The sequence below is a fragment of the Martes martes genome (assembly GCF_963455335.1).
Source record: "Martes martes genome assembly, chromosome: 11".
Lineage (NCBI taxonomy): Eukaryota > Metazoa > Chordata > Mammalia > Carnivora > Mustelidae > Martes > Martes martes.
The window spans coordinates 65,038,921-65,065,741 of record NC_137899.1 but is presented as its reverse complement, the minus strand read 5'-3'; the positions used below and the strand labels follow the sequence as shown (position 1 = coordinate 65,065,741).

Sequence of the window (26,821 nt, the reverse complement as noted above, 5' to 3'; positions counted from 1 at the left end):
TGTCCCTTACCAGAATGTAAGTGGCAAGAGGGCAGCGGTTGTGTTTGTCTAGTTTATCACTGTGCCGCTAGTACCTAGAACAGTGCCTGGGACTTAGTAAGCACCCAACAAATTTCACCTTGGGATCTCAAACATGGCATGGTACATGATGTGTTTTTTAATGGAAATAATGAAGTATGAAGTGCATAATTCATGAACTTATAAAATGTATAAATTATAATTGATTTTCTACAAGTTAGCATGTTAATTTTAAGAAATTAAAATCCGGTGTTTTATCTAATTTTGAAAGATTTTTTTTGTCTCTTAAAAATATGTAAAACATGCACCATCAGGTAACTTACACAGTCACATACACTAACTAAACGTCCCCCTGGAAAGGTATGGTGTATTGAACTTTATTTTTTCCACTGAAACCCACCAGATTTCTATACCTGAGCTCTAATATTTGCAACTGCATTTGCTCATAACCAGAGAGCCAGTAAGCTGGAGCCTTGTACCACTTGCCATGCTATTCACCAGTACAATGTATTTGCTTCTTGTTTTATGGTTACAGTTACTTCCAAGCTTATTTTTAACAAATGACAGAAGTATCTTAGAGAAACCAATACGCTAAATAAAAATCATCCTATCGGTATTAGCATAAATCATGGCTTCTGAAAGCTAGAGAGTGACATCACCTTATTTTTTGGTAACATTTTCCACATGACACTGGAATACGGCTCCAATAGCAGACTTGAAAGAAATACAAAAATTCTGGCTAACCATAATATTTATTTTTAAATTAAAAATTAAACATTTTAAAAAATAAAAGATATATTTAAAACATAGAGTTTAGACATACTACACAGAGGAATACAACTAAAGGTGTTTTACTTTTTAGAACTGGGAGATTTATATGCTCTAAGAACCACCAGAGAGAACCATTTTTCATTTTAATTTTTAATTGTTTAAGAAATACCCAAATTATACATAAATCAGAAGGGACTGACTATTCCAATAAGTTACTTGAATAAACACATTAAAAATGGGGTTTCTTTAAAGTTTAGTATAAAAAGATTTTTTAAAAGGTTGGCAACATGGACCTGGCTCCACTCAGGATGACAATTCAAAGTGGAAGAACATTCTCTTTACTTGCTAGGGCTGCTCAGTGTCATCAGAATGTTATTCTTATTTTAGGCGAGGTATATTGGCCCAAATTAAAAATGACTAAGACATAGGAATGGGTCAAACTGTATTGTCTGCCCTATCTATCTGTGGATATTCTCATCGTGCATATGTTTAAAATTTTTCAAATGAAAATAACGTGCTGAAATAAGTCTTAACGACTGTCTCACATAAGTCACTGGTTGTTTTTAAGCACTTAAAATACTTTATCCAGCCACCCCAAAATCTACAGAAAAATGAAAAACAAATACAACTTTAATACTATTCATCAATTTACACTGAAAGCAGAGAAATGTATTCTTATTGTTGAAGATATAATTGCTTGGACAGACAGCTGATATTAGGAGAAAAATTAAAGGGAAGAAAACAAGAAGTATGTACATTACAATTTTGAGGTAAACCAGTAAAACCTTACTGTAGAAGGCAGAGCCACTAAGGTAACCAAAGCTGATGGGGGGTAAAAGTCAAGGGGGAGAAAACTGGACAAACTGCTATCAGTTTGTGGTGTATCTGTAGAAATCCCTTCATATTAGCAACTGCTGGAATAAATACCAATTTTTTCATCCTCATATTTGATGATAAAACAGCCCTAAGTGTGAATAGAATATGTCAGAAAAGTTCTTTTTTATATAACACAAAGCCCCAGAAATAATTATCTTCCTGAGGGATGCTCCAGTATACTGAGACACTCTTTCCTTTGGCCAACCTATGCAATTTTTAAAGATGCTGGAAATTACAGAGTTAGGGTTTCTATCGTAATATTTCTGATCAGAAAAGATAGCTCACATTTACAGCAGGGTGAGAGTAAAAATTGGCATTTTACAGATTTGCCCCTATGACATGACTAAAGACAGAGATATAGTGATGTCCTTTACAAGTTATTTATCCCCCTGCTTTTAGGCAGGGTTTTTCCCAAATTATCTTTAAACTGTTGAGTATCCACATTAGTTTAAACATCTGCAAGGAAGGAAATTCCTCAAACTCCCCTGGTGTTTTATTACTGTATTAACAACCCTACTTCCAAGAACTGGGCTTTGGTCATCACATTGTAATTAGTTACCAGCCAGCTTGTCTATCAGCAAGTATTTGCTAAGCACACACAGGGAGAATGTTATTCTGTTGGGTCTTTGATGGTAGACCTTCCTCTATAGTTACTCCTAATTGCTTCTCCTGTCAAATACAACTCTAATCCTGGATTCAAATAGTCTCCCACTAAATTTCCATTCATTCCATTATGGACTCCCTATTACAATGGATAAGAAGGAACACCCTATTAAAAACTGTTTTCTTTACTTATACAATACAGTTCAATGTTTAAGATAATTTTGAAATAGTATGTTGTTTCAAAACCAGGAGGTGTTACCTCAATATTTCAAGTGAAGAAACTATGGCCTCAGAAGAATAAGTATCTGCACAATTACTAAATGGCTGACTTGTCCTTCCCAGAGTGGCTCTTGCAAATCAGCTTTAATTTACCACCTCACCATTTACCCCTTCCTGCTCTCTCACAGATCATTATAAGACATCTCCAAAACTCATCAGCTGGATTTCACTAAATGTTCCTTTTTCTTGAATCTCCATATATTCCCAACTTATATCTAGATCCTCATTTTTTCTCTTCTTAAATATTAACTCTCTTCAGTTTACCTATACTCTAGATTATTCCTCTGCCTCCTCAAGGTTTCACCTTTAACATGAATGCTACATTTTTAGCACTCTCATTTTGCGACCACCCCCTGACCTTCAAACACCTCTAAATATCATTTTTGAACAGAAGGAAAGAAAAGAAATAACAAACCAGCCTATTTCTTCCATCTGCCTTCCTATATTGTTCCTTCCAGTTACAGAAGGATCTTTGTTTGAGCTTCTTCTATCCTTGATAGTACTGACATCATATCTTCCGTTAATTCTTTAAAATTCCCTCCTCCCTATAGAATCCACTTCTTGTCCCAGATTTGTGGTTCTGCAGCTAAATTCTAAATCTAGTGTTTCCCTCCTTATGTACTCCCTCAAAGGTTTTATCCAATTGCAAACTGTTGTTTTTTTTTTTTAAATAAAGATTTTATTTATATTGCTGGGGGGGTAGGAATAGGTTGGTTGGGTTATAGACACTGGGGAGGGTAGGTGCTATGATGAGTGCTGTGAATTGTGTAAGACTGATGATTCACAGACCTGTACCCCTGGGGCCAATAACACATTATATGTTAATTTTTAAAAAAGATTTTATTTTTGTGAGAGAGAGAGAATGAGCGTGCACACAAACGGGGGTGGGGTGGGGAGGGAAGGGGCAGAGAGAGAAGGAGACTCCCCACTGAGCAGGGAGACTGATGCAGAACTCAATCTTAGGACCCTGGGATCATGACCTGAGCCGAAGGCAGACACTTAATGGACTATGCCACCTAAGTGCCCCAAATGCAAAGTTTTAATGATGACTCTGAAACTCAGGATATGAATATCTACTTTTCAAGCTTCAGTATTTCCTTTAAGCTAGACTTACTCAGATCCAGCTGTTGAGCACATCCCTTCTTGGAAGCATCTCAAGTTCATCATATTTGAAATGAAGCACATTATTGATAACAAAAAAATTCACTTGCCAACTTAATCAGTTCCATCAATGGCAACTAAAAAACTTGATGGACTACCTGTATTCTTCCATGTTTGTCATACTTACCTTTATCCTGCATACCATGCTCAGAATAGTATTTCTAGAACACTGCTTTTTATGTTACTTATAGTTTATGAACTTATAATAGCTCCCATTACCCTCTGCATTATGTTCAATCTCTTTTACCTAGCTTTTCAAGTTCTTATACCAAGTAGTGTTTATTGATCTACTCAATGGAATTTCTAATCTGAAATTTAGCCAGTTTACTTACAGGTCCACATCTCCTTGCTCAGATCACTAATTCTATACACTATCTGCCATCACCCTTTCAAAAGTCCAATACTTATACCTACTTTAAGACTTATTCTCTTTATGAAAATCTCCACTGATTCATTCTATAAATGTAGGGTAAACCAATGTCAGTTTCCTATTTTTGATACTATACTACAGTTATATAAAATGTCACCATTAGGGAAAGCTGAATGAAGGGAACATGGGATTCCATGTAGTATTTCTGCATCTTCCTATGAGTCTATTATTCAAAATATTATAGATATTTTATATTATTTCAAAATAAGAAGTTTAAAAAATATAGAATGGGCATCAGCTATATATATATGCCGGCGTAAGTGGGGTGTTAAGGTCACACAGAAGAATACAATACATACTGAGCCTTCTACGCATGTTTACCTTCTATCTGGGAGTGTTAGGGACTAAACTGTGTCCCCCTCCAAATTCACAGACTGAAGGCCTAACCCCCAATGTGACTGTATTTGAAGACTGGGCCTTTAAAGAGGTAATTAAAGTTAAATGAGGTCATAAGGGTGGGGTCCTAATCCAAAAGAAATGGTGTCCTTACAAGAGGAGGAAGAGGCACTGGGAGTGTAGACATATACAGAAAAAGGTCATGTGAAGACACAGATTAAAGGTGTCTACCTGCTTACCAAGCCGACCTCAGAAATCAAACCTGCCAGCACCTTGATCTTGGACTTCCGGTCTCCAGAACTGTGAGAAAATAAATTCTGTTGTTTAACTTCCACAGCCTGCGGTATTTTGCTATGGCAGACTTCACAGTCTAATACAGGAGTTAGGGATGAAGTAAAATATTAAAGTATGGTACCATATGATAAGCACTACAATAGCCATATCCCCAGAGACCAAGAAGCACAGATGAGAGAGGGACTAGTACTGCCAGGAGGACTAGGGAATGCTTTGTGGAACATCATTTCAGCTGGGTCTTCAGAAATTAGTGGTAATTTTACCACAAGCCAAAGACTAACTCTCTAAACCAAGGAAATTACAGAAGCCTGCAAAGCATGGTATATTTGGAAAATATTGAATACTTCAGTGTTGGTAAAGAATCTTAAGGATGAAAGTGCAGGAGATAACAGCCAGAAGGATAACGTTAGTCTATTTCGTAAAGAATGTTATATTTCAGGCTTAACACTTTTGATTAAATGTCGTAAGTAACAGGGAGCTTTAAAATATTTTCAAGCAGATAAGTAACATACCCAGATCCCCACCTTTGCAAAGAAACCCTCACTCACAGAAAACTGTAAATTCATTATAGATGTATACAGATTTAGCTACAAAAAATGTTCACTAATAATTTTTTATCATACTGAAATCAGAAATTGTATATTTGACAAAAGGGGACTGATTAAGTAGGTGGCTATTAAAATATGTATAATATTTAATAATACAATAATGATTTAATGAACATATTTTAAATGGGTTAAAAGCAGTAGGTACAGTATGACCCAATTTTATAAAACAAAAGTACATCTATGCAAAGAAAAAAAAACCTGGAAAGATGTATACACATACACATGCATAGAATATATATATGTATGTATATACACATACATAAATTTATATATAGCAGCATCTGTATTTGTTTCAGGGTGGTCAGATTATTAGTGATTTTTAATCTTTTTTTCCCATCTGAATTTCTAAGACTGCTACAAAACATTTTATGTGTGTATTAAAGATATGTTAATTTTAATAACTTTATTACAACAAAATTCATACTTTTAAAACATATATTCAGTGGTTTTCAATATATTCACAGATTTGTGCAGCCATCATGCAACCTAATTTTAGAATATTTTTCTCACCCAAAAGGAAATCCTCTACCTATTAGCTATCACTATCCATTTCTCCACCCTTACCCCACCCCTAGCCTTAGGCAACCACTAGTAAACTTTCTGCCTCTATGAATTTGCCTATTCTGGACATTTTATATGAATGGAATCATATAATATATGGTCTTTTGAACTGGCTTTCTTTCACTTAGTATAATGTTCTCAATATTTATCCATGTTATAGAATATTCTACTATATGGATGTGCCTCACTTATTTATTTATTCATCACTGATAAATATTTGGATTGTTCCCATTTTTGGCTATCATGCTGCTATGAACAGTCATAAATTGTTTGTTTTATGGTAGTACTAAAAATAAAGGAGAGATGTTAATTCAAGAAGACTACTGGTAGACCATTTTAATAGCTAATAGGAGACAAGGGCATTAAGTAAGTTAATAGCAGTGTGGACAGTGAAAAGAGACACATTTGGAAGATGCCACCATCAAGTTTTGGTGATTGACTGAAAATGGGGACTAAAGGAAACAGGGGTCATGGCCGTTCTGAGGCCCCTGGCCTGGGCATTGGGTAACATCATCCACTGAGATGAGACATGCAGAAGGAGGTGAGGTGCAGTCAGGCACGTGGAAGTGGAGAGGCCTGTGGGGTACTGATGGAGACATATGAAACCTGGAAAAAAGGCCAAACAGAAAGGTACAAACTCAGAAATCATGGAATGTAGGTGGTAATTGATGAGACTGTCCAGGAGAGCATGAAGATGGAATCCTAATAGTCAAGAGACAGAAAAAGGGGCAAGAAGCCACAAAGCAGACAGAAAAAGACAGGCCTGAGGGGGACAGGAACAGTTTCCAATATGAAAGAAAAGACAAGGAATGAAAATGTTCTAAGGAAATGGTCTCTTCCATAAAAGGGTACAGAGCAGCCAAATGAGTTGTAGGCAAAGCATTCACCAGATTTAGGAATAATGAAGTCACTAGTGGAAAGGTGAAAAAGCTACTCAGAGATCAATAATTGGAAAAATTTGGCCCCCTTTCAGAGAGGAGATACAGAGATGGGATGGAGGCAGAATCCATAACCTGGCTGCATACATTTACGCAAGGAGTCCTGGGCAGGGAAGGACTTGGGCTCGTTTTTCAGGACAGAAATATAAATAAGCCCAATAAACACATGTTCATTGTCTTTGAACAACTTATTTCCTTTTGGGAATAAAAACCATTAATTTTCCTGGTTTATGAAATGAGTCCTTGTTTTTTCCTTACCACCACTTCTAATACAATTACAGTTGTTTTCTTGGTAGTACTTTTAACCATGGTCCCTTCTTATCAGTTAAATACATTTTTTGTAGGAAAATGTACACAGTACATGGAAAAGAAAGGGTAGGAGGATACTTAGTGCCTGTAACCCCACCACCCAGGGTAATTACCATTAACACGTACCTTGGTTTTACGTGCTTCTGAACCAGAAGCTCAATCTTTTGTTTTCTGCCTTTGCTGACTTAAAAAGACCTATTCTGCTTCCACATTTATGTATCTACCTTTATTTCCTTGTGTTTTGTGATCTCATTTTTTTACATTTAAATCTCTTAGCTATCAAAAATGTGCTGTAGCACATGGTATAGACTAGCACCATTTTTAAACTCACTTGTCCTATCTCCATTGCTCTCAAATGTCACAGAAGAACATGAGGTCTGAGTTCAGATTAGTACATTCTAAATTGTTATATATTTAATTGGCAGAGAAGGAGGTGGATTTTCCTGCTTCTAGAAGTTCTGATTATCCCAACTATAGTCCAGAAAAGCAAAAGCATAACACAAAGGTATTCACTCAAAAACTAAGATTACTTATAAAATCAGTTTCTACTCAAGTATCTTTCCACATTTAACACTAGATGAATCCCTGGTTGCTTTCAACTTTTTACATCGGTCCATCTCTCACCAACTTTTGGAAATTGTTGCAAATACAACATAATGGGCTACAGAGGGAAATTATAAATCTTGCAAATGATGCAAGATTTGAAGCAGCTGAAGTGTCATTAGAGATGCAAGGACAGTGACCAGTGAAATCTGGCAAACATTCCAATTAATCAAGAGAAAAAAAAAATGACCAGAGGATGACAGGATAGATGTTTCCAGAGAAAATGTTTTGCATACGAAAGGATTAAGAAAGACCCCACCTAGGGAAATGGATGATACCTTGGAATTTTTTTTCCTAAAAAGGACCCTCTCTTTGTAAAGGTGCTTGTAAGGTCAAATGTGAATATCTATCAACATGCCAAAACAAACAAAAACAAAATCATACAAAATTCTTTCATTGTTGTCTCTAAGAATTAGCAAGTAATTATAGGCATAACATAAATTTTGGCAAACACATGATAAAATAAACTTACTATTAATTTTAACTTTACTTATTTTTCAACTGAACCTTTTTATTTTCCCAAATAAAAACAATAAAATGTTGGTTCCAGTTTCAGGTAGTCTTCTTCTAATACCAATTAGTCTGAAACCTTCCATACGTTAATCAATTTTGAATGTTCTATTTGGTATATCAAGCTCCCTTGTGGTAATTGCAACACTGCCTGCCATTCACTGTAACTTTGTAACAAGTGTCCCAAAAAGGCAAATTTTACACTCTTCTTTTTTAAAATTTCTTATCTGATATTACATTTTTTTCTCTTCTAGCTCCAGAATTCTTTTGTCAAATTCTCACAAGTGCCTTTTAGATTTTACATTAGTATTTATACTAATTATTAATAGAAGCTCAAATTTGTGAGAATTTGCTGTGTGAAGCACTTACTAAGCATTTTCCAAGTACTGTTATATTTAATTTGGCTAAAAACTCTGGTAAAGTATCATTATTATTCCTACTTATATTTGAGAAAAACTGAGAAGCTGACAAGCTAAGAAACTTGTCCTATATTACATAACCGCTAAAGGACCAACCTAGCTCATGTACTTCTGAAGTCAAAGTCTGCTTCACAATAGCACAGTTGACCCTTGATCAATGCAGGGGTTGGGAGTGGCGACTCCCTGTGCAGTGGAAAATCCATATATAATTTTTGACTCCCCAAACACTTCCTAAGAGCCTACTGTTGACTGAAAGCCTTACCAATGACATAAACGGCTGACTGTAATACATTTTGCATGTTGTCTGTCTTATACACTATATTCTTCTAATAAAGCAAACTAAAGAAAATGGTATTAAGAAAATCATAAGAGACAATACATTTACAGCACTGTACTGTATTTATTTAAAAAATCTGCATAAAAGTGGACCTGTCCAGTACAAAGCTGTGTTGTTCTAGGGTCGAGAGTATTTTACCATTTTGGAACTCACTCCTTTTTTAAACAGAAATGAACAAATAGATTCAGAAGCTATTTAGTAATTTTTCCCGAGGCCTTTCCTATGCTGAATGTCTAAATTTCTTAAATGAAAGACTTCAAACTTATAAAAGTTCAAATAAAGTATAAAACCAACAGCTAGATCACACTGACAATATGAAAGTAAACACCAAATGCCTTACCAAGCATCTAAGTGAGACCTCAGAAAGCTAAATTTAAATGCTACTGAAATGGGTCATTTGGAAGAAGCCTCAAAATAACATCAACCCATAAGGCAAAAAGGTCATTAACTCAAATTTAAAATACTAAAAATGGGGAGCTTTAAATTTATCTCCCCAAAGGACAGAATAGATATGTTATTCAAACTTTTACTCTCTAATTTCTCCTACCCACTTAATAGAGTAAAAATGCACAAAATACTAATTTTGGGGTGGTCCATATCACAACTCAGAGTAAGTTTTCTGACTCATACCTGTGAAAAGGTTCATCTTATTTATCAAACTGTCTTTGCTTTCTGCCCCACCCCAAATTGGCTTCCTTAAGGCCCAGCAATGCCAAAGCAAGTACAGTTGAAGCTATGGCCCACTGCAACTTCTGGTTCAATGGATCACATTAAGAGAATAGTTCCTTGAGGCACTTGACCAGCCCGGATTGTCCTTAAGCCTTTTTCCTTGCTCAGTTTGCTCTGCCTGCCCTGCTATGGCCCCACACCATCTCTCCAAGCTTCCATCTGATGGGCCATCATAACCCCCTCCACTTCTTGCAGGGCAAAGCATCACTGAGACACATAAAGGTTAAAAACCCATACAGATGGGGTACCTGGGTGGCTCAGTTGGTTAAGCATCTGCCTTCAGCTCAGGTTATGATCTCAGAGTCCTGGGATCCTGGAGTCCTCAAGCCCTGCATCAGGCTTTGCTCTAGCTCTGCGGGGAGCCTGCTTCTCCCTCTCCCTTTGCCTCTCCCTCCACTGGTATTTCTCTCTTGTGGTCCCTCACTCTCTCTCAAATAAATAAAGTCTTAAAAAAAAAAAAAAAAAAGGAAAAAAACCCCATACAGAAATGGTAAAAAGTTCCAGTATTCATGAGGTTAAAATGACTCATCTCCAAATACCGTAATTTAGGCCCACCTACGTGTGCATTAAGTTTTACATATGTGCTTGACAGAGTCAAGTCTTAGCTGTAATTAGGGCCAGTGAAATATCACCCTAGACACTGAGGTCATAAAAGGAAACCTCTGGCCATCAGCAAATCTCTCAGCCTCAAGCACCTGCAGGGACAGAGCAGGTAACAAACGTATCAGAAAGCCAGCTAGACCACTAAAGGCATTCACATTTCAATTTTTTTAAAACACCACCCTGGTGGCCCTCTTGCTCTAAGGGGATGCACACAGCTGAGACTAGAGAAAGGACATTTAATGAAAGTGCAGTATTCCCCAGCAGAAAAAAAATGCAAATACCAGAGCTATAGGTAGGAGACAGGGAAGTTTGATGATTCTACAGTTAAAAAAAGATATATACCCAGAAAAAGGGTGAGCTAAATCTTGATAGAGCATCTGAAGGTTGATAAAGGCAAACAGGAGAAATGTGAGGCAAAAAGTCCATAAGGAAATTCCCAGTGGGAAAGATTTTCAAACTGTGGATGCCAGGGAGGATGTTGTCATCATGGCCTTTACTAGAGCAAAGAAAGGGCACATCCAAGGTGCCGGGCTCATAAAGTCATGAGGCTAGAAAAGACCAAGGGTTTTTTATTCTGAGATGTTTATCCATCTGCCATTTAATAGGGAACATGGTAAAATGACACACACTCCTGCCTTGTAATACCAACCACTAAGTCACTTCATCTTCCTAGGCCTCAGTTACCTCAGCTGTTAAGAGAGGGAGGTGAACCAGATGATTTCTGAGATCCTGCCCAGCTTTTAAAAAAAGATCATGTCTGTGAAAAATGCTTGTAGGCTTCTGTGTTCAGTAACCCACTCCTTTCTAATATGCCACTTTCCCTCCGTGTATTCTGAAACAACTATGACAGCTACACTAACTCTGTAAATTGCACAATTACTGGCTTGCAGTAACAGAGTATTTCTTATTATCTCTGTGATGATGGGGATCATGGCACCTACGAAGATAACAGAAATGAAGCACAAAATGAAGATCAATCTTTAACATATTCCTCATAGCAAAGACAAGACACTGGATGAAACTGTTTCTGCCCTTTTCCTCCCACACTGCTAGACTGATAAGACAGAAGACAGAAGGCCAGATCAAGCACAGCTTAAACAGGAGGGAGGTCAGGCTGGAAGTGTATTTGTACCACTATGGTCTGTGTGGTCTAGAGGGAAGCACAGTGGGCTAGATCTAGATTCTAGACTGACCACTTCCGGTCACCATGTAAATCTGGGCAAGTTATCTAGCTTTTCCTAAATCTGCTTTCTGTTTATAAACGGTAATAATTCTATATGTTTCTTCTACCTCAGAAATGTGCTAAGTACAGAAATAAGTGTGTGAAAATTTTGATTTCTAGGGAGGAAAATGTATTTTAGGTAGTAATGGAGCATGTTAATGAAAGCACTGATTTAACACTTTTTTAAAACTCCCTTACTATAATTAGATCAAAGCAAGTGGGACAGAGAATCACTCAATCAGAGTCAAAAACTGGGTCAAGTAGAAGCAATGAAGCCCATGAAAGTGCAGCACAGATGCACAAAGCCTCAATCTCCCCAGTGGACTGACCTCAGCTAGACTAGGCTTGAGAGGCACAGGCCTGGCTTATAGACTTCTGGTTGGGGAACAATAACATTTTCCATCTACCTGCATTTTTTCATTTCTCCCTCCCTCCCTTCTCTTCCTCCTTTCCTGTGCTCCTTCCTTCCACACACTGAAAGACTTTGCACCAAAAGAGCTTACATGGACATGGCCCTCAAGCTACTTCTAAACCTAGTTATTCAAGCAAATGACTAAAGTTTCATAATCAATAAATGTGACTAAGGGAGCATATGTTCTCTCCAGGTGTCAAGGTCTTTGCTCACAGCATTGCCACTGGCTATTCTCGAAGAGAATTGGGCAGGGAGGCAGAGAAAAAAGGGCAGGGCTGCCCAGGCACTAACAGGTAGGTATGCTAGCCAGTCAGGGGGCCGATCCCATCTCTTTCTTAAGTTTTCTCTTGTATATATTTGTCCTTCTCTCTCAAGCTTCCTTTGTTTCTTCAACTGGCAAGGAAGGAGGGAGAGCTATGCACTGAGTGCTGATCATAGTAAATATTTTTCATTTATTATCTCATTAAGACTAAATATTTATTTCTTACAAAAATAATCCTGTAATAGGGGACAAAGACAGATGAGTAGAGGCCAAAGAACCCGTTAGGAGGATGTTAACAAGGGAAAGATGAAGAGGGGCTAAACTGAGATAAACTATATTACAACTGTTTCTATATGGAAAGACATTTCTATTCTGAAATGTCATATTTGGAATATTTTGGAATAAAAGTTAGGTTCTATCCAAGTGTAAATAAGGTAAAAAAAAAAAGATTTCAAACCATGGAATATAGCAACTTATGATGCCAAATCAGCTATCTTCCCACCCCCAAATTATAGACTGAATTATATGTATATCTATAACAATGGTAAGAATTACAGCTTTACTTTTTGAGTGTGTCTCTATCCCAAGCATTGTACTAGGTGCTTTACGAACATCTAAGGCCCCAGTAACAAGGAAGGCATTATTACACCTACTTTCAAAAGGAAGAAAACTAAGACTACAGAAAGTTAACTAATATATCTAGGGTCACATAAGTGGTAAGGGATAAAGGCAGGACCCAAACACTGGTCTGTCTGCCTCCAGAGTCTGTGCTTATTGGATTATGCTACGCTGTCTCCATGTTTATCTTTTTAAGTTTTTGCTTGCATTCCTTTTTACTTCTAGGAATGCTGATTGAGGGGAAAAGGAAGTAAGAGGAACAGCATCAGCATGGTGGGGAGGGGTACACAAGGCATGTAAGAAGGAAGAAGAGAAAACCACAGCCCTTCTCATACCATGGTCCTTGCTTTAGAAGGAAATAGAAACTACAGCTGTTGCACTGAATTAATGCGTTTACTTTGTATTCCTTGCTATTGCTATAAAGACAGACACTAAGAGGGAGCTATTGCCTCTGAGGGACCCAAGTGCAGCACCATTGATTGCTTAGCCCCTCTGACCACGGAAAGGGCTGACTGGGATGCCCTTGGCCAGCACTGACTGCTCATGTTGGGACAAGCTGGGTCTCTCTCTCCTTGGCCTGTAGGTACCACATCTCTGCAGCCTGTTCACATCTCCTGATCCCAGTCTTCTTCTTCTCTTCCCCACCCTCCCCCCCACCCACCCCCAAGCCGCCTTATTCTGATGACCACAATCCAAGCAAAGAGCAGTGCGGATGGGACTCATTCATCTGGATTACATTAGCTGCTTGTATTATACTATTCACATTTATGAAATATGGTATCGCGAGACCACATTCAGTAAAACTTTTCCTTAAAAATAGTTTTATTCTTTAATCCACTTTTTATTGGTTAGAAGCAAGACAAAGTGGATCATATATTTAAAAGCAGAGGGAAGAAAAAAGACATATCATTCTAGAAATGTCTAGCAAGCAAATACCCCAAGAATATTTATCCAAGTGGTTACCCTGGGATATCTAAGGGGAAATGTGAAAGCAATTTTCTTGGCTATCATCACTTTAATATGAAATGCAAACCCCAAATACAACCTCAGGCACATTCCTTTAATTTGTGAAAAGTAGTCGTGTTTAGGGAGCACGGACGAAGCTCTTACCTGGCATAACCATGGTCTGTGGAGCTGCTGCATCTGTACTTAAGCAGAGACGTCCACCTTTGGCTAATCTATCACAGAGCAAGGCAATATGTTTCTTCAGTCGGCTTGTGTCTTTGGGTATGTTCAGCTGGCTGCTGAGGCTCAAAGCCTGCTCCTTTGAACTCTTTGATAGGCAAGTCTTTAAGAGGTGGGAAATGGCAGCATCCACGGTTTCTTCCCAGCCCTGGAAGCAAAAACTAATGTTGAATTTACGCAAAGACAACAAATGAGCAAAGTAGGCACTTTACCTCTAAACAGGCTATAAGATGGAGTGTTTATGTCCCAGTGTTGGGGGCCTGTTGAGAATTTGGTTTCTAGAATATTTCCTACCAGTCTGGTTTTTGAATTCTAGCTCTGTTGGCTGTTTGACCTTGAGCAAGTTACTTAATTTCTCTTAGCCTCATCCTTATCTACAAATGAGGATACTAAGAGTCTGCAGCTCCAAAGACTGAGGTGATTAAATGAGATGGTATATGAAAATCATTTAGTCCTGTGCCAGACATAATATAAGCATAAATAAGCATAAATAATATAACATAAGCAGCATAAATAACAATAACACTAATAATCTCAGGTATAGGTATATTTGATGACCTGGATCTTAAAGCTGCCAGGATTATAGTTCATTCTGCTTCATCTTTCTACTGAAGGAGAACTGGCCAGCACAAGGAGGACCTTTGGAGATCTTGGGGAAAACTGGAATGAAAGGAAAACCCTAGTGTCTCTCTCAGCTACTAGACCCACAGTCTTAGGGTTGCAGGTGGAAACCAGAGGAGTTTATTTCAAGAGGAATTTTTGAGACACAAGCCTATCTAGTCCCATTTCACTGCCCAGGTGACAAAAAAAATGACACAAAGTGAGGAAGTGGGCAATAGACCCCACTTTTGCTGGGACTAGTATGGTTGTGCTATAGTGCAGACCTCAAGAAGTGCAATGCCACCTTAGCACCATGAAGGCTGCAATCCTAGTAATACCAATGCCGGGTGGGGACCCCGTCATAGAGGGTACCAGCACCAGCAGGACTGGCATGAGGAGGCACCACACTCAGATGGGTTCAGATAATAATAGAGCAAGAAGCAGGAGTCGTCAGCTCATGAGCTCCCATTGGGCACTGCCAGGGAGTCTTGGAGATAGCTGGGTAAGATTTCCATAGAGGTCTGGAGGTCCTAAGCAGCACAATAGGCAAGCCCAAGTGAAATCTTGGTATTGTTACCAATGCCATTTGCACCCAGAGATTGGTAAAACCTAGAGCACCATAGGTATGACAATCAAAATGAAACTATAAAGGAAAACACTGCATGAATTTATTTATATAGAATGCTACAGAATAGTCAAAGCCCCTTATATAAGAGGTAAGAAACCTGAGACTCAGATGGAACGCCTGGGAAGCCTACTGTTAGCACTGCTCCATCCTCAACCTGAACAGGTAAGCCACCTTTCAAATACCCAAACTGGATTAGGTTACTTCTCACCCTGTGCTGTAGTGGCTGGCTGCATGCTTGGTTTCCCCACGAGAATGCCTGGAGTTCTCCGCACCCCTAGCACTATGCTTGATAAACAGAGGGTGATCAAGAAATGTGTTAGCTGGACAGAAAGATTGTTAAGGCACAGAACTAAGCTGGGAGGACTTTGGAGTCCAGTCTTGTGGGATTTTCCTAGGACCTTGTTTGCAAGAGCAAACATCTGCATAGGCATGGTTGTCTTCACAGTCCAAAATTACCACTTTTGGAGACAGTTCACTCCTTTCAGGGACATGTGTAACCTTCAGAAAGCTATTTTTATAGTGAGCCAAAACCTGCCCCATTAGCCCTGAGTCTGCCCTCCAGAGCTATGCACAATAAATCTAACCTCTCTTCTACATGATAGCCCTTTATATCTATGAAGACAGCAATTCTGTACCCTCTCCTCCAGAATAAATAGCCTCAGTTCCTCCAGCTCTTCCCTATATAAACATGGTTTCAAGTTTTCTCTCCGTCCTGACAACTTGTATTTGAATGAGTTCCAATTTTAAATACTTAAGAATTTACACAGCTAACTAGAGAACCCCAAGACACCAGGCTGGGGTTGGAAGTGCAGGGTAGGAAACACCCATCCCTCCCATTTACTGCGAATTCTCCCTGCCAGCCTGTCCTTTGGTTGCCTCTGATCTCTTGGCAGCTGCCTCAACTCTTGATTCACAATGAGCGACCAGATGACTAAACTCTGGACCTTTTCCATACTCACCACATGTCTTCCTTCTGCACCTATGGAGTTGGTTCTTTACACTTAAGTGCGAATTCCATGTATGTCCACTGGAGAACTTCCCACTAATTGCCAAACTTAAGGGTTTTTACCCTACTGAGCCATTATAGATACTACTGGCCAAATTAGGATACAAATTAATTACAGTGATCTTGAAAATCCTTTCAAGAGATGTCAAAGACTGTGAAAACGCTTCCCACCCCAAACCACTGAAGAATAATAAACCATTAGTTACCACAAAGACATCTCTACAAAACCGTCCAAATCTAAACTAGACCACTACCTAAAATTGAATTTGTATTTCAAGATAATGGGTTTAAGACAAAATAGTAAACCAGGTGAACCAGAGAATATATTTTCAAGTTGCTTTTGGAGCCACTGACAAAGAACTCTGGAGTATTAAAAGGTAAGATTTTTGCATATAATTTGGCATTTGTGGGGGCTGTGGTCATTGCAGCATTAAAACAGTTCCTACTATTTTATAGACTATTTGTCTAAGCAAACTATTTCAATAAGTAGATTACAGTAGCATATTAGATAATTTAAGTGATATGGCATTTAGTTAACATAGAGGTACTATGAATTTCCTCTCTTACTGCCAACTTGCAGATCAAGTAAAAAACCATGTCAGGTTTAGGTAGTTGGCATGGATATTTCTTTAATATAATGAGGCATAATGCCAATACTTCAGAAGAATTGCTACTAAAATATAGGACTATTATTTAGGAGGACTATATTGCTAAGTAAACTCAAAATGACTATAGAGGGTATGAAGGAGGGCACATATTGCATGGAGCACTGGGTGTTATATGTAAACAATGAATCTTGGAACATGATATCAGGAACACTGAAAAGATACTTTTAAAAAAGAAAATTTTTTAAAAACAATAAAAAACTCTTCAAAATGAAAAAAAACTAATGATGTACTGTATGGTGACTAACATAACAATAAAAAAAGGAATGTTTATGAGACAAATGAAGAGACTTTGAAATGGGAGTTTTGTTAAATAAAAATGCAATGTGATAATTTGCTGATCAAACACATAGCATACTTACCTCATGAGATGTGAGACAAAAATATGTGGAAATGTAGAATCTTCAAGTGTGAGAAGCACCTTAAAGGTAAGCTATTTTAACCATTTTTTAGTGTTTGAATCCACCACCTTTATTTACAGCTCTCAAATTAACAAGTTTAATGTTCAGCTTTAATGTCTACAAACACACACACACACACACACACACACACACACACACACTATGCACACACCTAACCATTATCCTTTATAGCTGAGTATCAATTGTACTAATAATTTTGCCTCTTCTAATTGTAAGAGTGGAATAAAAATCTTAATTTTGGGGAAACTGTGCTAGAAGTGGCTGGAAGGGGAGAAAATACAAAGCATGTGTACTTCAGTAAGAACTGATTTTAGTTTTCAAATCCTAGCTATCCCATGTGTGGCTTTTAGAAAACAACCGCAGGTAGTAAGTAAATAAAATGTAAATAAATTTAAGGGGCACCAGGGTGGCTCAGTAGGTTAAGCATCTGCCTTCAGCTCAGGTCCTTGTCTCAGGGTCCTGGGATAGTCCCTCCCACCCCCGTCAGATTCTCTGCTCAGTGGGGAGTTGGCTTCATTCTCTCCTTCTGTGCCACCCCCTCCCCCACTCATGCTTAGGCTCTCTCTCTCAAATAAATAAATAAAATCTTTTAAAAATTAAAAAAAATAAATTTAAATGTACATGTTACTCTGTTTTTATCTTCTTTAAAACCTCTGTCAGTATTAGAAATTGATTTATTTATTAGGGTTTAGGTTTTTTGTTTGGTGCTTACTTCATCTAGTTTAGTATTGATAATTAGGGTTTTCTTTTGTTCCCAAGGTCTCGGCTCAACCCTATGCAGTAACTTTACTTTTGTCTTAGTCCTTGATACCTGAGCCCCTACACTGGGAGCCTGCTTCTGTCACTACTTGATGGACTGGGGCTGCCTTGGTCTTACCAAATGCCCTCTAAGGAACTGGACCCAACAGGAGTGACCCTGCTGCTTGACTTGTCTAATGCCAGCCTGCCTGCTGCATGCTTCCCCCAATAAGACTTCCCAGTCCTTAGCTTTCACATTTTGCCTGCCGGTTTGGAGGCTGCTATACACCATGCTGGTCCCCAATGCCTCTCTGTACCAGTGTGACGTCCCATTTCCATGAGCCAGCTTTTTAAATTCAAGGCATTGGCCTCTCCGATCTGTTTCTCCTCCTGACTACAGTCAGTCCACTGAGCTATGCTTTCTGCTAACCAGAGAGCAGGCAGCCATGGCTGAGTTTCTGACTTCTGCTCTACCTGTCCTGCTACTCGGTGCTGGTCACTATGCCTAAATAACCTCACAAGAAAGTGGCTTATGAGAAACAGTGAGAAGCAGCAAGTTTGACTACATTTGTAAAGTTAATTTCCTAGTGTATCAACCAAAGTAACCCAAGGAAAAAAGTAAACCAGAAGAGTATTCTCAGAACACCCATGTATTAAGACAACCGAGTTGAAGACAGCTGCCCCTAGGTTCTGACTAGGTTCTGACTTAACCTCTTTTACCTCAACTGCCCCTTCACTGTATGACCTCAGATAAATCACTTAATCTCTGTGGGCTACATGTGAGGCTCCATAGAACAGGAATAACACTATTTGCCATGCCAATGTGAATGATAAGGCACTCTGAAATCTTAAGTAGAACATACTATGAAAAAAAGCACATATATTCAATCCTACTTTTAAAAAAATTAGAAAATACAAACACATCATTGAAATCCAATGTACAAAGTAACATCTTTAAATTGTTATTCAAATTGTAAATATCTGCAGATTTATGTTTATAATGGAAACACTACCACAACCTTAAATATAGTAGTATGGGGTGGGGGGGACACAAAATGCATTTACTAACTGTGCACCTTGGCAGTTCTAAGGGAAAGAGGAAAGGTAAAAGAGGAGCTCTGCCTAAAGCAGTAAATGGAGACTATGTAGCCATTTTCCAGGTTTCAGCTGAGGGGGGAAAAACTATCAGAAATATCTTACATTATACATTTGAAGTAAAATAATCTTTACAGCATATTCATTTACCTGAAAAATAAAACCGTATCAAAGAAGAATAAAATTCCTCCTGAATAGATGTAAAGGATTCACAATGAGAAGTCTTTGTTATTTATGATTGCTCCAGGGAGTCTTATGATCATTAATACTTTGTATTACATAGTATCGTGTCATACTGAGCAAAGATAAGCTAAAAATAACCACAGGAAGGGTCACTGCAAATCCAAGTACAAATAAAACTTAATGCTATATTTGTAAATCATACATTTTAGAACACAAGACAATTTTTCAGGATTTATCTAGGTTCGGGATATTTCCAAAGAATAGACTGTATTCAGTGAATCTTCCTCTCATGCAGAGGGCTCAAAATGTTGAGCTATTTACCTTTGAAAAGTCCCTTTGAACTTAAAACACAATAAAATTAAATTTTTTTTAATGATACCAAGCTGAAGGGGATTAAAAGTACATATATGGTAATGAGCACTGAGTAATGTCTAGAGTTGTTGGTTCACTATATTGTACACCTAAAACTAACAGAATACTGTATATTAACTATACTGGAATTAAAATTCTAAAAAATAGGGGAAAATGACCAAAAAATAAACATAAACCTTTAAGAATTAAAAAAGAAAAATTACACCAAGCTGTCTGGCCTCTATGGCATTTTAATAAGTTTCAGATTTTTATACTCAACAATTTTTATAAAATAAAGCTTTAAAAAATCACTTTAAATTTTTCAACCTATCACTAATAAAATGAAACACTTGCCAATCATTCTTTTTAAATTTTAAACTGAAGTGATTTATTGGATTTTTGGAGTTCTCTATTTCTTTGCCATGATTCAAAAGCTGTAGAAGTCTAATTCACATTTCATCCCAAAGTAGGACAGGGTACTGGGCTAATCAACACTGTTTTGTGAAAAATGAAGCACACTGCTTCCTAATGGATGACAATCTAAAAACTCTGGCAAACAGAAGACAAGTGACCTTCATAGAGTTTACCTGCAATAGAACCAGAAAGCCCAAGGTTGTTTCAAACCAATGTACTCTGATCCTGTTTTCTTAAGCTTATGTTTTGTATTCGATCTGTACTCTCATTCTGACCCCAATGTTATCTGCAGTAGATTACTTGAATTATCATAAAACTTGATCCTGGATAGCCATATTCATTTTTTAAAATGTTTTATTTATTTATTTATTTATTTGAGAGAGAGAGATACAGAGAGTATGAATGGAACATCTAGGGAGAGGGGACGCCCCGTTGAGCACGGAACCTGATGCGGGGTTGACGTAGGGCTCAATCCCAGTACCCTCAGATCATCATGGGAGCTGAAGTCAGATGTTTAGCCAACTGAGCCACCCAGGTGCTCCCAGCCATACTCAGTTTTAAAATAAAACATCAGTGATGTCCATTGAAGCCCACCTTCACTAAGCACTAACAAATTGTTTCAGGAAAAGCTCCTGATCAACATGCACTATACAGAAGCAACTAACAAAAAAAATTAAGATATTAAAAATCAAATTGATAATAAATATTCCAGAGGAAAGCTGCTTTTAGCAATGGTAGATTAGCTAATTTTAACTAATTATTCCACTGAAAATAACTAGAAACAAATATATAAAAATAATTTCTTTGAAGGTACAATATAGGGGACAACAGAGGCCCAAGAAAGTGAAACCCAAGAAGGTGAGTCCTGAGTTTGATGCTGCTTTTCCCACTGAGGTCATTAGCCTGACTAATATGCATCACTGATCCTTTACTTTTTGCCATTTCAAGCTAATGACTTATGCTTACTTATAATTTCCATATAAGAATCAGCACAGATCATGAAAATTGCATTGGCTTAGAAGTCAGAAGACCCAGGCTGAACTGTGGAACCTTTCCTTATGAACTGCTTATCTCTAGGAAAATTATTTTAGTTATCTGGGTCTCGGTCTCCTCATCAGTTAAAAATCAGAAAATTAATTTCCCTTGCCAGATACTTGCAGATTTGAGACATATTTAGCAACTGTATATACTTAATTCCATGCTATCATTCTTACTTGTAAGAGTTCTCTCTAAAAGGTTTCTTTTCCTGGGCTGGTTCCCACGAATAATAGCCCCAGAAATAACAGCAATGGCAGCAAAAAGAGTAAAAACCTCTTATGTGCTAGAATATATGCTGAAAATTTTACAAATATTATTTTGATTAATTCTTACTACTATCCTATGAAGGTAGGCATTGCAACTTCCAACTAAGGCTCTACATATAGAGTATTTCACCAGAAATGACAGTTATTAAAAGGAGGAGCTATGATGGAATCCAGAGCTGTGTGGCTCTAAATCCCCTGCTCCTTATCTCCCCATGCTCTAGATTTTTGAGGAGAAAGAACAGAACTTTATACAGCTCCATGTCAAAAATGAGGGACTTGTGAAGGGTGGAGATGGGAAGTAGAAATTCACGAATGCAGGTTTCAGAGAAGAATTAAATTTGCTAACCTTTTCCTAATATTACATTGAAAATTAATATCTGTCATAATAGCCAGTGAAAACACAAGTAATATTTTCAGAGATTAGCCTGAGATCACACTATAAACCACCACAACTGCTTATTATATGTAGTTACTTAGATGGGATGGCGTATATGTTTGTGTATTTGTTTGCTGTTTTTAAGTAAATAGAAGTTACTTTCATCCAAAGAAAATTAATGAAATTAAAAAATAAATCTTGACCACTATGCTATAGAGCACTTCTTTCCCATTTCATTATATGTCTTGTAATCTACTGGCATCAGATCATCTTAGGCTCCTTTTACTAAACTGGGTTTTAGAAAATATCATATGAGGTCTTCTCCCAGAAAATTTATGGGCAAAATTAACATATTCACAGAACCAAAATTTAAATCAGCTTCTGGAGTCAAATGAATAATCTGTATATAATTAAATAAGATTTTACTCCATATGATCTATGCCAGTTTAGATGGTCAAACTTTCAGAAGAATTCACCAAAGCTTTAGTACCTGCAAAACTACTGAAACTAACACCTAGGGATGGTCTTAGGACACCATGTCCCCTGAAAACGTAACAATGGTCAGACTCGACTCTGATGAGTCTGAATTATAGTTGCTTGTTTCAGGGACTCACTATTATGAATACTTGGAGCAGCCACTCCTATAATAAAATCATAAGACACATGGGGTTACAGACTCCTTACATACCCGCATATCTGATGGAGTCTGGAACCTTAACAAAGTCAGGACACGAGAAGGACCATGTGAACAAAGTAAAGGCATGAACTCCTCCCCTGATGATGCTGTGTTCTTAGCAATCTCAAAGAACAAGGAATGACCAAACTCAGGGGAAAGTGTCAAAAAATTCATGAAACCACTAATTTAAGTGTGAAGATGTACAGGACCCTTTTCTTTCTGTTTTTCTCTCCTCCCTTTAATTAGTTTGGATTCTTCAGAACCACCCAGTAGCTTCACTATTTTAAGATGTGACTACCTACTTCTTTCTTGGTCAAGGCTACCAATGGATCTGAAACAGCTACAAGAAGGTCCATATACTAGGTTTCTATTTCTATTTTCTTTTAAACAGAATTCTGGAGAAGTAAGGAGATAAGGTATTTAAGTTACTGAATGGCACATCATTCAATGTTAGTGTCATTTTTACATGTAATTATTTAAAAGATTTAGTAATTATTTAAAAGATGGTATGTTTATCCCTATATTCTTCCTAATTTTAAATGTCTTTGTCCATTTAATAAAGCACTAATTTGAATCAATATAGTCATTCATTTATTTTATGAAAATTTATTTAGAGTGGACTGATACAAGACATTACACTAAATATTGTGAGGTTAAAAAAAGGTGAATAAGATATGCATTTTATCTTCAAGTAACTTTCACTCAAGTAATAACATAAGAATGTATAAAAAAATATGATGAAGAAAACAAAATGTATTTAGAAAAAGGTACGGGTAAAGTGCTTTCGAATGATTTTGTTTTAGCCTCCTTCCTAGAAGAACATCAAGAATTACCTGCCAATAAGTTATTCAAGATTGGTCTTTACAGTTGTCTACAAAATAAGGTAGTTTCCCATTAGTTTGGTGCAAAAATCAATATATACATTGAGTTCATTCCAGTGCTATGTGAAATAAACCACAAGTCAATTAAATTTGTCCATTAAATTTTCTACTATAGAATCCAACATAGAGAGACATAAGTACAAAATATAAGTAATACTTATCCTTGTTAAAGTAGTCAACTTGATGGAAAGTAAAACTTCAGTATGATCAAGTCTTCTGCTTATTTTTTAACTGGATTATTCATTTTTTATGTTGAGTTTTATAAGTGTTTCATACATTTTGGATACCAACCCTTTATCAGATATGTCATTGCAAATATCTTCTCCCATTTGAAGACGTGAACAAACATTTTTCCAAGACATATAGATGGCCAACAGACACATGAAAAGATGCTCGACATCACTGATCATCAGGGCAATACAGATCAAAGCTACAGTAAAATACCGTCTCATACCTGTCGGAATGGCTAAAATCAACAACACAAGAAATACCAGGTATAGGCAACGATGTGAAGGAAATGGAACCCTCTTGCTCTGTTGATGGGAAGGAAAATTGGTGCAGCCACTCTGGAAAACAGCATGGATATTTCTCAAAAAGTTAAAAATAGAACTTCCGGGATGCCTGGATGGCTCAGTCAGTTAAGCATCTGCCTTTAGCTCAGGTCATGATCCCAGCGTCCTGGGATGGAGTACTGCATGAGGCTTCTTGCTCAGTGGGGGGTCTCTTCTCCTTCTGCCTGCTCTGCCTGCTCTACCTGCTGCTCCCCCTCCTTGTGCTCCCTCTCTCTGACAAATAAATAAATAAAATCTTTTAAAAAAAAATAGAAGTCCCCTATGATCCACCAATCACAGTATTGGTATCTACCCAAAGAATATGAAAATACAAATTCAAAGGGATACATGCACCTTGATGTTTAGTAGCATTATCTATAATAATCAGGTTATGGACGTAGCCGAAGTGTTCATCGACTGATGAATGGATAAAGAAGATGTGATACATTCAGCCATAAAAAGGAATGAAATCTTGCCATTTGCAACAACATGGATGAAGCTGAAGAATATTATACTAAGCAAAATAAGTCAGTCAGAGAAAGACAATGTCATATGATCTCACATATATGTGGAATTTAAGAAACAAAACAAATGGGCATAGGGGGAAAAAGAGTGAGGCAAACCAAGAAACGGACTCTTAACTATAGAGAACAAATTGATGGTCACCAGAGGGGAGGTGGATGCAGGGATGGTTTAAATAGATGATGGGGTTATGGAGGCCACTTGTGGTGATGAGTACTAGGTGATGTAGGGAAGTGATGAATCACTATATTGTACATCTCAAACTAATATTACACTCTACATTAACTAACTGGAATTTAATTGAATTTTTTTTTTTTTAAAGACCTTCAGTAAGATTACCTGCTCAAAAGTTTCCCCATGGAATCAGGTTGTTCATTTTTGTAAGTCCTCTAGTTTAGACTCAAATCTTGCCTGGTATTTTCTGTGTGCTCACGGGCATACTTCCTCATCTGTAAACTGGAATTAACAGTCCTGAGACAAGGCTGTGAGTGCAAATAGTTTACCTGAGAGCTGACCCAAGAAGTAACAGCGGGTAGTAAGGAAGGGATTGGGAAGGGGGAGAAGCCAATACACTGTGCTGTCAAGCAATTACCGCTAAAGGCAATTGTGCAATCCTGCTGGACAGCTCTGGAAGGTTGTGTATAACGTACCTTGGACTTCCTGGTTAGAGGGATGAGGAAGCTGGGGTATTAATCTACCAGTTCCTACTAGTCATTGACTGAACACAGTGGCTGTACAGCCTCTGCCAAACAGGAAGAGTCCTCAGGCAAAAAAGCTGCACATGTTCAAAAGGCAGAAATTCTCAGGAATGGTGGGAGGTGAAGAGATATGGGCAGATCACACATAGTATCTGCTACAATCCCCTACTTCAAAGACACATAGTGTGGATTAAATGGGGTAACATATGTAGAGTCCTTGGTCAATACATAATACTTAATAATTCTCAATAAAAGTTAATTTTCTAACATTATTTTTTTATTTCTTTAAACTTTATTTTTTTTTCAGTGCTCCAAGATTCATTGTTTATGCATCACACCCCGTGCTCCATGCAGTATTGTGCCCTCCTTTATACCCACCACCAGGTTCACCCAACCTCCCAACCACCTCCCTTCCAAAACCGACAGTTGTTTCTCAGAGCCCACAGTCTCTTATGGTTCGTCTCCCCCTTCGATTTCCCCCAACTCCCTTCTTCTTTCCTTCTTCCAATGTCCTCCATGTTACTCCTTATGCTCCACAAGTAAGTGAAACCATATGATAATTGACTCTCTCTGCTTGACTTATTTCACTCAGCATAATCTCCTCCAGTCCCGTCCATGTTGACGCAAAAGATGGGTATTCATCATTTCTGACGGAGGGATAATATTCCATTGTATATATGGACCATATCTTCTTTATCCTTTCATCTGTTGAAGGACATCTTGGCTCTTTCCACAGTTTGGTGACTGTGGCCATTGCTGCTATGAACATTGGGGTAGGAGATGGCCTTTCTTTTCACTACATCTATATCTTTGGGGTAAATACCCAGTAGTGCAATTGCAGGGTCATAAGGTAGCTCTATTTTTAATTTCTTTTTTTTTTTAAATTTAATTTCTTTTCAGTGTAACAGATTTCATTGTTTATGCACCACACCCAGTGCTCCATGCAATACATGCCCTCCATAATACCCACCACCAGGCTCCCCCAACCTCCCACCCCTCTTTCTTTCAAAACCCTCAGATTGTTCTTCAGAGTCCATAGTCTCTAATGGTTCATCTCCCCCTCCAATTATCCCTTATGCTCCACATATAAGTGAAACCATATGATAATTGGTTCTCTCTGCTTGACTTATTTCACTCAGCATAATCTCTTCCAGTCCTGTCCATGTTGATAAAAAATTTGGGTATTCATCCTTTCTGATGGAGGCATAATACTCCATAGTATATATGGACCACATCTTCCTTATCCATTTGTCTGCTGAAGGGCATCTTGGCTCTTTCCACAGTTTGGCGACCATGGCCATTGCTGCTATGAACATTGGGGTACAGATGGCCCTTCTTTTCACTACATCTGTATCTTTGGGGTAAATACCCAGTAGTGCAATTGCAGGGTCATAGGGAAGCTCTATTTTTAATTTCTTAAGGAATCTCCACACTCTTCTCCAAACTGGCTGCACCAACTTGTATTCCCACCAACAGTGTAAGAGGGTTCCCCTTTCTCCACATTCTCTCCTTGTCGTGTTCCTGATCTCAAAGGTCACAGCCTTCCCGTTGAGATCAGGAACACGAAAAGAATGCCCACTCTCACCACTCTTGTTCAACATAGTATTAGAAGTCCTAGCAACAGCCA

General features: G+C 37.8%; 1 protein-coding gene across 1 annotated transcript in view; it reads right to left on the bottom strand.

Moving 5' to 3' along the window:
• The window catches only part of BBS9 (Bardet-Biedl syndrome 9), a 452,280-nt gene that overhangs the window by 60,652 nt on the left and 364,807 nt on the right, over positions 1-26,821 (bottom strand). Inside the window, exon 21 of the mRNA XM_080818332.1 lies at positions 14,010-14,232. Coding sequence (XP_080674458.1) covers positions 14,010-14,232 — 223 coding nt within the window. The remainder of the gene's footprint in view (positions 1-14,009; positions 14,233-26,821) is intronic.